This window comes from Salminus brasiliensis, chromosome 4, assembly GCF_030463535.1.
Source record: "Salminus brasiliensis chromosome 4, fSalBra1.hap2, whole genome shotgun sequence".
Lineage (NCBI taxonomy): Eukaryota > Metazoa > Chordata > Actinopteri > Characiformes > Bryconidae > Salminus > Salminus brasiliensis.
The window spans coordinates 5,347,875-5,366,135 of NC_132881.1; the positions used below are offsets into that span (position 1 = coordinate 5,347,875).

An 18,261-nucleotide genomic window follows, 5' to 3' on the forward strand; every position below is an offset into this window, starting at 1 on the left:
CAGACGAAGGCGTGAACAGATCAATCATGGTGTTGTTCAATTTGTTTTGACATGCACCCCTAAAAAGGCTCTGTGGCTTAGGCTACGCCCATTGCTAACAGATGCAAAAACTCAGTGATACAGCCCTGTAGTCTCTATAGACAAACACTGGCAGTAGAGTAGGCCATAGACTGAAGAACTCAGTAACTTCCAGCGTGGGAGGCTAGACGATCGCTTTCATCCCTGACTGGCATGGTGAGACCATCCCAATCTGTTCTGCATGTGTGCACTTGTACACTGACACTGGTTTCCCTCACGCTGTTATCAGGCTGGAAGAACAAAGTTTTCTAGATAGTTGTTGTGACAGTAATGTCGCTCTTCCTGGAACTAATCAAGCCCTCATGTTGAAAACCAGCCCATCAGTCTGACTGAGAGGCGGTGATGTGTGGCTCATTACAGCTATGAATCTACAAATGTTCTTCCAATTATTAACACAGTGGTTTAAACGAAAAGTTGATTCTGTATAATGTTAGGGTTGGTTTTAGGACTGGGGTGAAAGTTAGATTAGTCTTTGGGTTGAGGTCAGGGTGATGTTTAGGGTTAGGAAATATTAAGGTGAATTTAATAGATCTTTAGTTCAAGCCTAACTTATATGCCCATGGGGGTGTCTGTATGCTTATCCCAAATGGGAATTACAAATTTGGCCCCACACATGGATGCCCACCAGAGTCCCACCGGGGTCAATGATATGACCAGGACAGATTAAACATGGGCCCCATCTGGGTTGTACATTGCATATGGGGCTTAGCTGGGAAGTAAGGGAGACAAGAATGGGCTGTAATGATGGGGCCCAATTAGGAAGGCCAAATGGGTTCCAGTAACCACACACAAACCTCAGAGCCCATGCCTATCTGGAATTTGAGTCCCACATAAGCATGTTGGCTGGGAGGTATATTGTTGATAGGTCAATGTGGCTACCGGGTTTCATTCCAGTGAAGCAGAAGCACATCTGGTTCCACTTATTTAATCAGTTGAGCAGCTTTATGAGGTTGCTTTTGTTGAATGGAATGAAAACGAGGGCAGCCACACCATCCCTCTGTTTAGTGTCAGCTGAAAGTGTTAACGTTGTTGCTATCTAAAACAAACAACAAACAAACAAACAAACTAAAATGTGTGTGAACATCCAGTAATTTGAAGAATTAAAAAAAAAAAACATTAGAAGAAAAAAACCCCAAACTGAATTAAAATCATTAAAAGAACACCTTGCCAACTGTGAAGCATAGAAGTGAATGCTTTGGGGTTGTGTTGCAGCCAGTGGCATGTATGGAGGGAGGACAGATTCCACAAAATACCAGCACATCCTGGAGGCTAGGACACTAAAAAGAGGAGCACTTCTCCAACAGCAAAATGAAAACATCTTCAAAACATCTAAACATCAAAACATGCCTCAAATTCCACTATGAACTAAAGTCTATACTAAAGCCTTTATAGTGAACCCCACAGTCCCCTCGCCACCACCATGTCGATGTCACTGCAGTGCTGAGAATGACCCAACACCCAGAAAATACCTGCTCTGTGGTGGTCAGTCTGTCCTGTGGGGTCCTGAGCATTGAAGAACAGGGTGAAAGGAGGCTAACAGAGGCTGCAGAGAAGCAGATGGATACAGTCTGGACTTATAGACGCACACAGTGCTACTGTAGGGCAGGTGGAGCTGACATAAAAAGAGGGACAAAGAGGGGGTTGTATTAATGTTGTGGATAATTGGTGTGTTTTTATATATTATTTAACAGCTTAATACACACAAGATACAAGACTTATCATTACACTATGACTCTATGATGGGAAAGAAGCTGCTGTCCACCAGTAAGCACCTCCTCCTAAGAACCGCCCCCACACTCCACTCAGATGATAACACTTCTACAAGCTGCGTAAAAGTGCGTAAAAGTGCGTAAAAGTGCGTAAAAGTGCGTAAAAACCTTCACCAAGAAGTGAAAGCGAGGACTTACCACGCGTTGCTAACGAGGTGATGACCATCATGACCACCGGTCGATACAGAACCAGCTGGTGCTGGGACGTTTTGCTGTATACCAGCCTCCTTAACAGCCTCTTCCCATGTGCAGGTACGTGTCAGCCTGTCTGTGGTTGTATTTGTGCAGTTTGGGTTAGTGGTGCTCCTATTAGAAAAGCAGTGCAGGCTGTACGGACACGATGAGGTTACACTCGTTATGTAAGCTACTGGAGCGTGGCAGTGGTTTCCAATAAGGAAATACTGGCATACTGGTTCACACGTGCAATCCTCGAGGGACGGTGGTGTTTCCCTTTAGCAAGAACAGCTCCAGATAGATGTGTTTGAAACAGTGTGTCCAGAAACAGATGCACAACGTTGTGTCGTTTAGCACAGGCTTTCTGTAGTTTAAAGGGCTGGGTCCCTCCAAAACCACGTGTATAAAATAAAAAATAATCCAAACTTAGGTGCCATGGCATGTTTTGTTTATTTACTTTTATGCAGGAGGTTAAAAGCAATATAATATAAGCCAGTGGCGTGTGTGGAGGGAGAATGGATTCACATCCTGGAGGCTAAGATGGCAAACCATCTGTTTGAAGCCTTAAGCTCAAATGGGGAGCACTTCTACAACTGGAAAACGATTCAAAACATCATATAAACATGCCTCAAATTCCACTATGAACCAAAGTCTAAACCAAAGCCTTTATAGTGAACCCCACAGTCCTCTGGCTTTAACATCTACAGCTTCAGAAAGCTAAAAGACTAAATGTCATTGGGTTTAGAGTGCCCAAAAGTTTCTGCTATTGTATATCTGATTAATATCAGCTTCACAAAATCAACTTAACTGACACTTGTTTATATTTGTTGTATTTACTGAACTCCAGAAATGCCGAATGTTTGATTTTAAAAGGAGGCTCATGGATAAATATGTAACTTTTATGCTAAAGGATAAAAGCTATAACATATAATACATTATATTATAATATAATATGTTTAGTTCACAGCTAAAATCCACATTTTAGATTTTTTTCCAAAGTTTTGCTCACCAAGACCACACAAATGGCTGTGGGCCTTTTTAGCATTAGCATTACATTTACAAGCTAATGGTGTGGAGAAGGCTAACACAGCAACCTGTTGCCTACGTGTCCTCAGCTTTCCACTGAGCTCATGTCCTTTTTTCTAGCGTGGTGTAGAGAATCTGATGTTTCTTGAGGAGCCATGACCAGTGGCATTTCTAGAGTCTGTTGGGTCCCTCCAACCAGCGTTGATCACCATTATGTTATAAATAATCGGACACCAAAACATTTGCAGAATGTAAACTTTTAATTAAACAATCAATCAGTCAAAATTATTTACACAGTGTGCAGAGCTGCTACAAGGTTTAGAGAAAACTAAAAATGGACAATAACGAAACTTCTACCTGTTGTGCTTTAGGTTTGTGGAGGTGTGGTGAGCAGTGGCTCATGATCATTTAAAGGAACTGGCCGTTCTGAACAGGACGGTTTAGACAGGGCCAGAAGGGAGCTGTAGTGTTTGATTCTTGGGGTATTTTGACCAAATGACCTGTCACATACATGTCAGTAAGAAGGGCACTATTTGCATATGGCCTACGCTGTATACCGGAGGCTCTCTCGATATCTGTTCGGAAATTGTAGCAAAGTGAGTTATGTTGTGCTTTTTCATTAAGCCTCGAAAGTTTTTGTTAAAAAATTCCTTTCCTTGATCGGTTTGTAGTTTTCTCGGAACTCGCCCTTCCTTTAGAATGGAATCAAAAGCTTTGTTTACCTCAGCTCCGGTCTTGTTTCGTAATACACGTACCCAAGCATATTTAGATAAAATATCGATACACGTCAACATAAATTTCATACCATCGTTACTATCCGACACATTCGTCATATCCACTAAATCGGCTTGCCATTGTTCATCAACATTTTTCACAAAAACTCTGTTTCTTTTCAATTTCACAGAAATGGGTTTGTGAAGAGTATACGCATCCTGAGCCGCTAACCATTTTTTAACATCGTTGTCGTTTGCCCTTTTACCTAGTTTCTCAACGACGGCTCTTTGTAAACTCTTAACCCCTCCATAAGACCCTGGATTTGAGGGATTATAATATATATTCTTCAACAACCTCTCGGACATATCGCCGTGTCTCTGCAATAATGGTCAAAAACGATTGTGTAAGCAACATTTATTCTTACAAAAGTCTCGCAATATGAAAGATATTTACATTATGTTCTATTAAAAAAGATAACAAAGAGTCAATTGTTTTTTCAACATCCACAGTTTCCTTGTTTAACATTTTCAAAACACACACGTCGGTTACATAGGTAAAGATACATAGTAAGTGACCGGAGTTATATTCGGTCGATATTTCAAACATATGAGACAAAACGTGATGCATATATTCGTGTAAGGGGTATGAACTATTTGCCGCAACAGAAATTAAAATGTTCCAATTCGAGGATGAAGATCGCACAACTTCCATTTTTCGGTGTAATTTTGATAAAGCGTCATCCACGGATATTTGTCTCAGACACGTTTCATCATCGACTCTCAGTTCAATCATTTTGCGGAGCAGAGATTTACCCCGGGTCCTCAGGCATTTCTTGGAGAAGGAGTTGGCGGAAGAGACGATGATACCCATGTCAGAGACGGTTCAAGGGGGTCCAGAGAGCAATGAAAGTTCCAATAGTCGATAATATCTTCTTTCACTCCATCGTTGTAAACAGTTACAGTTTTGTCCTTGATCTCTTGCAGAGATGTCTTGAAGTCACGTTCATCTCGTAATTCGCACACGACCGTTTCAGCAAAGGTTTGGAGTTTTTCCAAAGTCGGCACGTTCGAGATTCCGCACAACTTTAGAGCCCTGGCTAAGGTGTATTTCAACCAAGGCCTAAAAAGTTTTGTCAACAGCCTTTTAGCGTTAAAGTGTAGGTACAGATCTTCAGGCTCAAACAAGCAGGTGTGCTGTAATTGGCTGGGGTGGTCGATGGCGCATCTGTTTCAGTTTTCATGCATATCACTTTCAATGATTTTGTCCATCAGATCACCCGTCACAGCACGGATGATGGAAAGCACAGCCGAACTTACACACCCGTCGATTTCCACCATCGCTTCAGTCTGAGGTAAATCAGAGGAAATGTTTTCAGTGTTAGGAACGTAGGAATACAAGTTTAAGAGTTCTTGAGCCATTGCCGATGAGATCCCCATCGTCACTGCGTGTAGGAAAAAAATAAAATCTTTGTGACTCCTTGATGACCGGTACAAGGATCTGACTTTATACTCTGCGTTCTGGGGTGTGGGTCACAACTTTGACTCCGCCCCCAACCTCTTTCACAAACACACGATGCATTTCCAGATCGTGAACCTTTACAAACGGATAGCTGATGTCGGAATCAAAATGATCATTCAGTCTCATTTTTAATCTCTCCATACCTTTGATTCGTTCCAGCTCATCAAACAATGGTTCGACGTTTTTGACAAAATCTTCATATATCTCTTTCCAGTCGTCCCACTGTACCGTCACGTGGTAATCTTTTTTTTTCAAGCAAAACGCCGCTCGCTGAGCGCTTGCGGTTGTGCAAGGTAGACAGACATATGGAGTTGGATCCGTCCTCATCGCCGAAGGCTTGTAAGCCAAAAGTGTATGACGATGCTTGGCCTGATGGTTTCCAGGGTGTTATGAGTATTGTAAATACAGGACTAGTACCCTTAGGTCTGTTTTTCATAAAATTGTTCAATTCAGCGGTGCGCTTCTTGAAATTACCCCAGTCATAGCGATGCAAGGTAAAATGGGTAGCTGTGTCTTCCACTCTCGACGTCGCCCTGCTGTACAACACAACTCTGTCATTTTCTTGATCAAAATAGAACCCGAAATAACCGCCTTTAGACAAACGCCACGCATGAATCGTGTCTGTGTCTTTCAAGCGCATTTTTGTTCTTGCTAGGGTCGGCCGTATTTTTTTGCGTGCATCTGTGACAGAAGCCATGATTATTGCGGCTATCTTCTAACCCTAACTGCCGCACAAACACTGACCCTTTAAATCCTTCGGCCTACAGGGCCTGTTGAATGAATAGGTGGAGACTTATGACGTTGCATACTCTGATTTGCTCGATTGTATGTATCTCGGCCACCTGATTGGGCGCCTTTTTTAAATGATGTTACCGAATCATTGCGTGTAATACGTGATTGAATCGTAAATAAAAGTCTAAAGATCTCTGATCAACTCTTTCTCTATCTCTCTATCTCTCTCTCACGTGGCACAGTTTTGGGGGGTGGAAATGAGTAACAGTTGTCGGAAGGGACCTGTCAGATACGTTTGATGAAAAGTGCCCCAGCTATCCGATTGGACGGCAATACACTAGGCGGGACTTCCGGAAGGAGAGATATCCAGAAGGCGGGACTTCCGGTGAAAATGCACGCTTTTGATTGATCGAGGGAGGGACATACAGGGGGCGTGGCTTGATGACGTGGCACGATCTGATTGGTCGAGACGACCTGTCAAAACTAGTTTGATGAAAAGTGCCCCCTATATCTCTCTCTCCCGATCCAGCTAATTTTTCTTAATAATGGGACCGATATCCAACCCTAATATCGGATTGATATGGTAAAAATACTATATCATACTTAAAGACTTCTACAGTTTCGCATATATTAATCATGATACATGTAATCACAGACTAAAAACCATCAGCAGGGACAGATTCTTATAAACTACTATTCAGATCCTCTTCTGTACTGAATACAGTGATTTCTATTCAACATCTGCTGCTCTTCATCTAATTAAACCAGTCTAATTACACTGTCTGTAATGAAACCTGCAGCTAAACAGTTTTTATTAAGCACTAACGGTCTCCTCCGTATGCTAAGAAAAGCATATTGTTATTACCATAACAAAATTTATCACAATCTGATACAATATCATCTTATTGCCCAGCTCTAGTCTCAAAGCTTTGGGCCAACACTAAAGAAGCAACCTTCTACACTCCTATAAAAATATAAGAACCATGTTTCTAATGGAGGAACCTTTGAATTGGTAAAGAACCTCAAGTGAAGGTTCTTCACTCATTCTTCTACATTAGAAACATGTTTTTGTTTTGGAAGTGTTTTTTCTGCGGCATCACTCAAAGAACCACCTGAAGCACCTTCACTGTACACCAGACATACCTTAGTCAATGAGTAAATCTGCAGTATAGAACTGCAGACCTGCAACTATTCCTCTAAGCACGGTCTGGTGAATGTGTGACCGTGCACTAAGCCTCTGACTTGTTTTGTTCTGTGGCCAGTGGGAAGCCTATTCGAGTACAGACAAAAGCCCTAGTGTATTAGAACCTGGCCTAAATCCAGTCATGTCCAGAACCAAGCTGCTGATTCGGTTTCCAGTGTTAATTAGAAGGTAACAGCTGAATCAGAACTCCAAGCCCTTCTCTTTTTCTGAGTAGCCCCCTTCTTCTACTCTGACTTATCCTGAAAGAAAAAGCATCTGCTTCTACTGTCTGTTTGTCACTCCATCCACTAGTGCACCCAGTGAGCACTACTTAAGGCCCTTCGTCAGATGTTCCAGTCGTGTTCCTGCCAACTTTTACGGTTATCTTCAGAGAGATTCAGCACAGCATGGTTGAGGGATGCAGAGGGCCTGTGGTGATGCTGACTGGGATTGGCTTGTGTAGTCATTGTTTTGTTTAAAAAACAATGGTAAGTGTGGCAGGAGTGTGAACTGAGCTAATTAAGCCAATGCAGCCATTAAATGGGATCCGGCTAAGCCATGTTCAAGTGTTGTAAAATACACACGTTTGACTGGGTGTCCCCAACTCTGCTCCTGGAGATGTAACTTCCTGCTCTAACCTGTGTTGACAACTATCAGTTGGATTATTTTATTAATGTGGCCGGTGTGTATTAGGCAGGCAGGCAGGCAAGCGGCTAGTATGTGGATTGTATCCTGAAAAAATATTAGCTGCATGCATTTACACTGGGTAGCCAAATGTGTCTCCAGTTAGTCAGACTGAAATCTGATCACTGCGTGGGACGCAATATGCAGGTTCGCTTGTTGAACTGCAATTATTACTGCCATTGAGGTTATCCTGGAAAGGGTTTTGTTTTTACTGGGAGAAGCGTTATGTGAGTGGGAATCCCAGAGAGTACAGGAAAAAAAACATCTCGGTTATCTTCAAAGAGATTCAGCACAGAATGGTTGGGGGATGCAGTGGGCCTGTGGTGATGCTGTTTTACTACAGATTGTTTTGCATTACTACAGAATTACAGTATTACTACTGGGGTTGTATGAGGTTTTCACGGTATAATATCCGACTCGATTTTATGGTATAGCAGCACACAGTTTACAGCATTTCACAATTCATCCTTGTTGTGTTTGTTGTTCTTCTTCTTCATATAATTATTAATATGATACCCTGACCATTTGTATGGTTGAACAAAAGCTTTACTGTGGTTAAAACCCTTTTTTTAATGGAAGTATAGGTAAATATAAATGTCTCCCTTTTAAAAATAAATAAATAAATAAATTAGAAAGCTGCTTGTGGGGTGAAGCTCTTTTGAGCTATTTTGTTTCCAGCTAAACAATATTTTTTATTATGGATTAATCTGCTAATTATTTTCTACACTGATTCAATTTTTTTATATATTTCTTTTAAACTCTGAAAATTATGTGTTGAGGTTGTCCTGGGAAGGGTTTCGTTTTTACTGGGAGAAGTGCTATGTGACTGCGAATCCCCGAGAGTACAATTGCCCTGCTTCTTTCAGGTGGCCCTTTCTCTCTCCATATCAGTCACAGACGTCTGAGAGAAGAATGAATGGAGATGAATGGTTAGGTGATGTCAGGCTGCTGCTCTTTTCTGTTGCTTTTGGAGAAAGAAAGGCTTTTGTAGGACAGAATAAGGCCTGCCATTTTTTAGTAGCACTAGTTGGTGCCTCTAACAACCCAGTGTAGTCTAGGGAATAGCAATGATTTGGACTCCTTCCACAGAAGCTGGCAGACACACAATAAAACACTTTTAACGTTTTAACGTCCCTTAAAAAGTAACATTTGTGTTGTTTTTAGGCTCCTTCAAGGTCACTGTACCAGCAGTCCACTTGGTCGCAGCTCGACATCACACCGTAGTCCTGGGCTGCGAGTTCACCCCTGACCCTGGTCATAACCTATCCAACTTGGTTGTCACCTGGCAGCGACAGGAGGACTCTCGAGTGGTCCACAGCTTCTATTACCTTAAGGATCAGCTAGAACGGCAGGATTCGTATTACCAGAACCGGACAGCGCTGTTCTACACGGAGCTGGGGAAAGGAAATGCCTCTCTTAGAATAACAGATGTGAGGCCAGGAGACGCTGGTCGATACCAGTGCATGGTGAGTGCTCACGGGGGCACGGACAGAGCAGAGCTGCAGCTGGACTATGGAGGTATTCGTAGGTCTTTTCATCATGAGAGTAAACATTGTAAACACTATTGTTCAAAAGTATGGAGACACTCAGTTAATAACTACCCAGTTTCTTCAGCCTGCTAAACACATGTGTATCTGACCCATGGTTACCCTGATTACCCTGAACCTGCAATAAGATCAACACTAGAAGTACATTAGGCTGAGATACTGGGTTTAGACAGGTAAAACTGTGCTGAAACTGTTAAAGAGCTCCAGCCAGCTCAGAGCAATGTCAAGATTAGTTTTTGAACTAGGGGAGCTTTTCTGCTGCATAGCTGAATTTAGCTGCTAGGAGATGTGGCAAGGCCACACAGCAAGGCCACACACATTAATTCACTTGTACCAGCATTGATATTTTTTTAGGTTTGTAAAAAGAACTGGTGTAAAAGATTACATGTCCTGCTGAGCTTCTCCTTTAGGAGCTCCAAATAATGCCCTAGTTAGCTTTAGCATTAGCTAATCTAAAAGGCAGCTCTCGAATTGTTTTAACCTCCCAGCTCGATTAATGCAAATTTACTTTTTATTTAAACTGGCTTAGATTTACGCCGATCAGCAAGAACATTAAAAAACCACTGACAGATGGCCGTGGTATTCGTCAGAGAGGGAGATCTACATATTAGTCAGTAAGTGAACCGTCAGCTCTTGAAGGTGATGTTCTGAGAGCAGGAAATATGGGCAAGCAAAACATCTCCAAAACATCAGGCGGGTCTTGTGGGGAGTTTCCAGTATGCAGTGGTCAGTACAGACCAAAAGTCCGCCAAGAAAGGACATCCTGTGAACCGGGTAAAGTGTGACTGGGTGATGGGCTCTTAAGGCTTAAATGATGCTCATGGAGGCCCCACCTTAAAACTTACATGACTTAAAGGATCTGCTGCTAATTTCTTGATGCCAAATACCAATGAGCTTTGTAGTCTGGTAGTGCTACGTATCCTACCAGGTAGTCTGAACTGGAAATTTAAAAGATGTCAACAGAAACAATGAGGTGGGACTTAGGACCTAGTTTTATGACATGACAAGAACACCCGTCCTAGGACCCCTTTGGTCTGCAGTTTCATGCACTACCTGCCCTAATACATCTGATTTTACTTAATACTTAGATGATGAGCTGGATGATGTAGGCCGGAAACTGTGAAGGGCAATGGGTTCCTTGGACTGAAGTTGAGAACCACTAGTGTAGTTTTGGTTATATTGGTTAAATCACCTGTTCCTGTTCCTCTCTGAAGCCTTCTACACAGAGCCCAGGTTGAGCATCAGCTTCAGCCGCACTGAAGTGAAGATGGAGTACGAAGCGGAGGGTTTCCCCATGCCAGAAGTGGAGTGGCTGGGCACACAGGGCCAGAACCTCAGCCACAACACAGAGATCTTTGAAAGGGTAGACCAAGAAAAAGGACTCCTTTATCTGAAGAGCAGCTGTGTCGCCCACACCCATGCACTGAATGTCACCTTTGTTCTAAAGAACCAACTTCTCAATCAGGACCTGCAGAGGCACGTCAGCTTCAGCTCTGATGGTGAGATCCTTTCTACACACTGTATGCATGTTTGGGCGGTGGTCATGTCCATCTATCATGTAGTCGTCTTTGCTGAAGGGGGGTGCTCTCCTTAACGCCTTCCAGATGCTGCAGTTGGCAGTCTGTCACTGTCGTCACTGTTATATGGATCAGTGGGCTACAACACATTTTCAAAGCTTGCACCATTAAGCAGTTCACAGATGGCATGCAGTATTACTGATTAAAAAGTTAGCTTATTTAGCCTGGTATACTATATGTACAAAAGTCCTGGGACATCTGCCCATTCACTGTTTCTCCTGAAATCAGTTAATGGTATTAAAAAAAATATGCTGAATTTGCTGGAGTAACTGTCTCTTTTGTCCAGGGGAAGGCCTTCTACTAGATTTTGTAGCATTGCTGTGAAGGTTTGATTGTATCCAGTATAGCTGGACGATCACCACCCCATTTTACCCCCAGATCATCCCAAAAGTCTTAGATGGAGCACCACTATCATTCTAGAGAACACAGTTCCACTGCTCCACAGCTCAGTGCTGGGGGGCTTTACACCCCTCTAGCCTACGCCTGGCATTAGGCAGCATTAGGTGCCAATAGGTTCATGTTTATCTGCTCCAGAGAGTCCTATTCCATTGGCAGCACTTTGCTAGAGGGACTAGACAAGCTGCATGTGCAAATTTGCACATCTGTGTCAGCAATGGGTGCCAGTAAAGTAGCTAAATGCATTCATTAGAAGGTGTGTCCATGTCGGTAATGTTAACAGTGTGTGGTGAGGGCAAACCTCATCCTGAAACTGGGATATTTGCTAAATGAAAGCTTAAAAAAACAATCTTTATCAGATGAAGCTTTACACAAGTGAAAGGAACATGCTTTGGGGTGCATAATTGAGGGCAGACTTGTTTCTCTCACTGAACACTGCCAGCTATTAGCTAACTTTACTGCTAGAAAACTAGCTACCAGCTAATGCTACTGCTAGAATTAGATACCAGCGAACAGTGCTGCCATGACAAGACCACACAAGGCAACCATATTCACCATTAGTGTTGGACATGGATGGAGTGAACACGCACACATACACACTAGTGATCAAACACACACAGTGACCGTGAGCACACGTGCCCGGAGCGGCAGCCGGGGAGATGAGAGGGTGAATAGCCTTGCCCAAGGGCCCAACAGTGGCAGCTTGCTGAGCTTGGGTATCGAACCCATAACCTGGTCATCCATAGCCCCTCTAATTGCTGCTCATGTTACTGCTCACACAAGGTTGCTTAGAGATACAGTGCTGTGCTACAGCATATTACATAAAATGGAAATTAGGCAGGTTTTAGGCAGGAAAGTCCCTTGAGCACAATTCTCTGATTAGAAACTAGAAGGGAGGTGGATAGAATTAATGAGTTGACAAGGCTTAATGACTTTACATGGGGAGGTGGGGTAATATAATACCGTTCAAGTCCTGCAGCGGTAAAGATTCTGGCTATAGGTTATATTAATCCTTGTGCAAGGCACAGAAACAGTGGGTTATCATCCCGCTTTTTGGAAGTGACGATTTCATCACTCCATCCCCCCATGCAAAACTAATCTCATCCAAATAAGGCTTAAACCTGCAAAAGTAAACAATGAGAGAAGTCCACACCCTCTTAAACGTTTAAATAATTATTTCTGTTATTCACATATTAATCAGAATTATAGAGCTCAATAACATATTTGAGCAATATTTGCTCTTCTAATTTGTAGGAGTCTTTATTTTCCTACAAATAAAGCACCTAGGTATTTTATTGGTAACTTTGGAGTAAATTATAACTTTGCTTTGATTGAACTGTTCATTAAGAGTAGGTCCTAAAAACAATGTGTGTGTGTGTTCGGCTGTAGCAGAGAAGTGCAGACTACCTGTATTAAAAGTTATAATAGTAATAATCTTGCTCCAGTATATTAGGTGGTGCTCTGCCCTCCCCTTTTTGACTCTAAAGTCATCCAAGTCATCATGACATGCCATCATAAGCAACCTGCCAGAAGTGAAAATCAAGCCGTTCATTATTTCTACCCCACTTGTGATACTTTTGATAAAGCCAGGAAATTAATTCAGGTCTGCTAAGCCCTCTTGGGGGAATGATGTGGAATGTTTCAGTGTTTCACTGCTAGGATGCCAAATACCAGCTTACTGCTAGGATAAAGACGAACAGGACTGCTAGGCAGCCGAATACAATCTAATGTGACTGCTAGTAAATCCAGGTACCAAGTGTAGCTGTACGTACTGTGTGTGTCTGAAGTTCAGCATGGTGTGCATGCACATGCTTTACTTAAACGTTTCAGAGGTCATACAGTTTTGTTTTGTTGCAGGACAAGCCCACTATTCCAAGAATAGTATTTGTGGTATGGCAGTGCTGAGGCAGGGAAGGAGTACGAAATGGGAGGCAGGAAATTAAGGCTTTTTAAAAAATTTTTTTTTTAAAGATGAGGCCATATATGATGCCTCCCACTCTGTTTAATTAATACCTTCAACTAGACACAGACTGTGACTAACTATACAGGTTGGTAAGTTTCTGTGATCAGGTTTGCAGAGCACAAAATGGTCTCTACATACAACAAGCCAACATTTCCCATAAGTCACAATGACTGAGCATTTTAGGAATTTTCCTACAGTGAGGTATTGTCCACTGAAGGTCACAGTTTAATTTGGTCTTGTCTCCTCTTATCTAACCTTATCCTGTCTTACACCACAACAGAATGATAAGGACTAGCTAGCCTTTAACAAATTCACAAGCTCAGAGAAACTCCAGAGAACACAGCTCCACTGCTTATTTCCCCTCTAGCCCACGTCTGACATTAGGCATGGTGCCAATGTTAGCAATACCTCCCTACAGGGACTAGACTTTTGCACATCTGTTTCAGAAATGGGTACAGCTTGATTGAGAAGGGGCGTCCACAAAGAATTCTAGCTTTTATTAAGGTTTTGGGCCGGGTGTGTGCATGTTACTGAAGTTCTTTCTCCTTTTTTCTGGTTCTAGGTGGTTCTTCTAATGGAGCGGTCATTGTACTTGCAGTTATTTGCAGTCTGCTCTGCTGCTTTGCTGTACTCCTTGCTTGGTTTTACTGGCACAAGAAGAAATAAGTGACCAAAGAATACAGTTATCATGAGTCCACAAAGACTGAAGAAGAAAAAACAAACAAACAAACTATGCCCCCCAGAATCTGGAGACACTATAATAAGCACGAGGGGGATCAACTCTATCAAATAAAAACAAATGGATGAGTGAAAAAACAGTGTCATCAACCTGCCCAAGATAGCTCCTTACGTAGTGAGCACTTTGAGGGTTTTAATACCTTAGTTCTTGAAATCATTGACATACACACACTAAAAACACTATCACGATATTTAAACACGTTTTAATGATGTGATATTCATTCCAATATTTTAACGAACATTCAAAAGGCATCAGTAGTGTCTGATTCTTAAAACCCACTTTTCAAATCCTATTCTGTATTTAGTGCAGTCATTTTTATTCCAGTCTAATTACACTCTCTGTGATGGAATCTGTGTTTGTTAAGCACTGACTATATCCACATCTCATAAAAGCTTAGTGTATCACGATAACCAAATTCATCACAATGCGATGAAATATCATCATATTGCCCAGCCTTACTATTAAGTAAGTAAAGCAAAAGTGTGACACTCAACAAGTATGCTGCTCCAAACTTTAGTACTATTTCTTTTACATGCAGAGTCTTGCTAAGCAATAGGAACTCTTTATTTAATTTTGAGGTCAGTTTAACTAATGACTGTGTATTTACGATAACATTTGAATGATCTGTTGAAGGTATGTTATTATTATTATTATTATTATATTAATTATTATATATTATTTTTTTTAGACGTTGTACAACTGGGAGCAGGGCTCAACCATAGCAACGCTGTTCATGACATTTTCAGTGTTCAAACATTATACTAAATGAGGCAATCTCACAGACTGACTGGCTGAGGGAGTAAGTGAGTAAGTGACTGACTGATTGACTGTTAGCATTGCTACTGCACCAGCCATCGGCCTCATCCAGCATAGATACCATGGCATTAACTTCACTTTCCAACTGTTGGCAATGCTATGACACAGCACTACCACGGTGTTCGCACCACTGCTGCAACAATAGCAAAGCTATTGCCGCATTAGCATTGCTAGTGTGCCAGCAGAAATGCCATAGACTAATTATATGTAGCCAATGGGAGTCTGGTAAAACTATACTTGCCTTGATTTTCGTGTCTAACTGAGTTTTAAATAGCAAATTACTCGATTTTTTTAACAGCTGTTACAATGAGCCCCAGCTCTGGGGGAACATCTGCACTCACTCTGCTTCTATAAAGTTTACATTTTTGTTTGTAGTCGTTGTTTTTGTATAAAAATACTAATATGTTCAAAGTTCACTTTAAAGTGTCCCATCCTGTATTTTCAGATGTTTTACATTGTTGAAGCTAGGTTGCTTTCGGGTACAAGATACGTCTGCTTTTTCCTGCTGAAATAGCTCTGAACTGTCTACCTCAGTGACCGAAATGATCAGTTATGTTGCTATAGCTGCCACAGTTTCATGCTGACATATGAAAACATATGTTTGACTGTCTGACCTATTTAACAGGCTTAACAGAGATTCTCACGCTCTTCCTGAATGGAAAAATGGAACTGAGTTTAAAGATCAGGCTGACAGATTGACTGCAGGCTGTTTTGTTTTGTACAGTGCTTAGTTACTGGAAACTGACCAAGGGAAGCAAGCTACAGTTTGTGCAGCCTTCAAGACCTCTGTCTTAGTTATGTTAGGGTGTTTTTCCATTTGCACCTGCGATTTGTGATTCAGTGCTCCAACGCCCACACAGGTCTGACCAATAAGCGGAGAGTGTGTTCTCACATGGTTCGTTTTGATGCATTATGGTGCACTTTGTGTGGGAAAAACCAAATCAAAAGGAAACATTCCAGGTTTATAACCTGATTAACTGTTTCGCACCAGAGCTAACCAGCTGTAGGTGTGAAAACGCCCTTAATCTGACCAGCATTTGCTCTCCCAACTGCCTTAAAAAGTCAAATGGGTCATACTGTTCAACTGAGTGAAGGGGTCCCATGTCAATCAAACCATCCAACCAATCATAATGGTGTATAAATGTACGTATGTTGTATGTTGGCAGATCTCACTGATGAATTGATTTTTATAATGAACAATTCAAGTTGTACTGAGTACTAAATCTTGGAATTGACTCCATCGATTCCAGTCACTTAGAGCTGGGGTCGACTGCAGAATTCATCGAATTAATTGGTACCTCTGTATATACCTGGCTGTATATACCTTCTGTATTTTGCGGAGTAGTAACAATGTAATTTTTTTTTCATAAGACTATTTTTACATTCATTAATCCAGACTGCTGTGGTTTAATACCCATTTTAAGGCCTTTATTTCCTTTTCTATGTTCTTATTTTTAATGAGTTTATTATCCAGCACTTGGTCTTATTCTTGGTCTGCCTCTTTGATACAATCTACATGGCTACATACAGCAGATTTCATGTCAAACCGTAATGCACCTTGGCAGGTTGCCTTAAGCAAAAAAAGGACCAAGAAGAAGTAGAAGTCTCCAAGTGTACAGTCCTCCGGCTATTAGAAATATAGCATGTAGCCATATTTGTAAAGTTCTTTTCTGTTCATTTTTGTAAACTCTAATCTGCTAAGCACTGGAAATAAACATTTGGGAATAATTTCTCTCTTTTGTGTCATGCGGTGTAGTGCTTTGCCTTTGGGGTTTCTGTTGCCATGTAAACATACTCAAAATGTCTGCTTTTTTTTTTTTTTTTAGCTGTCTGGCATTGTGGGTTTAGTGAAGTGCACTTATAGTCCAGTAAATGAGTTAACCAGTGAGCAAATGCACATGCATGTTATTCTTACTGAGTCTTTCACTCATGGTTCACTCTTACTTTACTGCTTCAGAGAAAGGCAGTACCCAACAGTTTTTCACAGAATTTACGAGTCCATAGTCCTTTATGCTGCTCTAGTCGACGTTAGGCTCATGTGCGGCTGCTTGAGAGTGTCCCATTTTTCTGGCGATGCCTGGATGTTTTTTGGACAGGGTGAATCATTTTTCTTAATGCAGTCAATTCAATTGTGTTGTTTACCAGCATCAGAAATGTGGTATCACAGTCAGCTCTGTTCAACCTATATGTATGTATATAGTCTCCAAAATGAGCACAATTATCCCACAATGCAATGCCAAACGGAAAAGAAAGAGCTACTCACATAGCTGGAACAATTATTTGAAACAAAGGTGGATAACAATGCAAGTGCAGCTGCGGAGAACTTGCAGTGACGTATGTTGGCACCATCACGGTTCATCATTTCCCGTTAGTGCAAAACAGGGTAGTATGTTCATAGCTAGTGTACTAACCTGCCAAACTTGCACTACTAAGTATATAGTACAGATTTATGGCACAGGCAAAGGAGTGGGGTGGGGGGAGATCTTTATAGGTCTTAAAAATAAAACTGGTTAGCATAATTAAACATTAGCTGCGGTTAGCTCGCTGACCAAAGTGTCTAGAACCCTGAGAGAGAGCGTTTTTTTACTGTGTGTTTTAATGTGTACAGTAGACAGACAAGGAGAAGAATAAGGAGAAACGTGTGAAAACAATCTAAAACGTATAGAGAAGAGAGGAAGCGAGACAATATCAGCCTTCTGAGGCAAGCATGAACCTGTAATTTGGCCTAAGCCCTGGGTTTTATAAATGTCTGGCTCTGCCCCTGATTTATAGCATGAGGTATGAAGAGGAGTATAACACAACTAAATTGAATTGGCTTGCTCATGGCACGTACTTAGCAATAATATTTCCTGTATTTAAAAGAACTGTCATGACATTTGGATCTTGCACCATTTACAAAAACAAAAATGATAAAATGTCTGCATTCTCGAGAAGAAATTCATTGCACATTCTTTAAGATTAGGCAGTCCAAGAATAGCAGGCAGTCCAAGAACAGCCAAAAAACGTCAAGACAGGCAGTCATTTGTACAGTAATCTACAGTGCAGCTGGGTTTGAGTTTACATTTGGAATATCCATACATGCCCTAGAAACTCTACAATTGAAAGAGAACAAAATATGCATGCACTGTCCTGAAATGGAGAACTCTGTTAGTCAATGCTGGTTGATGAATTAAAATGAACTGTTAAAAAGGAGGATTACAGTGTTTAGGTGTTGATTTAACAAGAGAGATTGGGTTGCACACAGAGCCTGTAATGCATTGCGGAAATGCAGTTTTTATTAGCCAGGTATTAGTTATTCATCATTAATTAATACAATAAAAATACAGTATAAGCTTTTACTACATC

General features: G+C 41.4%; 1 protein-coding gene across 1 annotated transcript; it reads left to right on the top strand.

Moving 5' to 3' along the window:
- Positions 1–1,900: 1,900 nt before the first annotated feature.
- LOC140554417 (V-set domain-containing T-cell activation inhibitor 1) lies at positions 1,901–16,634 on the top strand. The gene is made up of 4 exons (XM_072677388.1): positions 1,901–2,099; positions 9,043–9,396; positions 10,640–10,924; positions 13,924–16,634. Exons 1-4 carry the CDS (start codon positions 2,006–2,008, stop codon positions 14,025–14,027), a joined length of 837 nt encoding a protein of 278 aa, XP_072533489.1. The 5' UTR covers positions 1,901–2,005; the 3' UTR covers positions 14,028–16,634.
- The last annotated feature ends 1,627 nt before the right edge of the window (positions 16,635–18,261 follow it).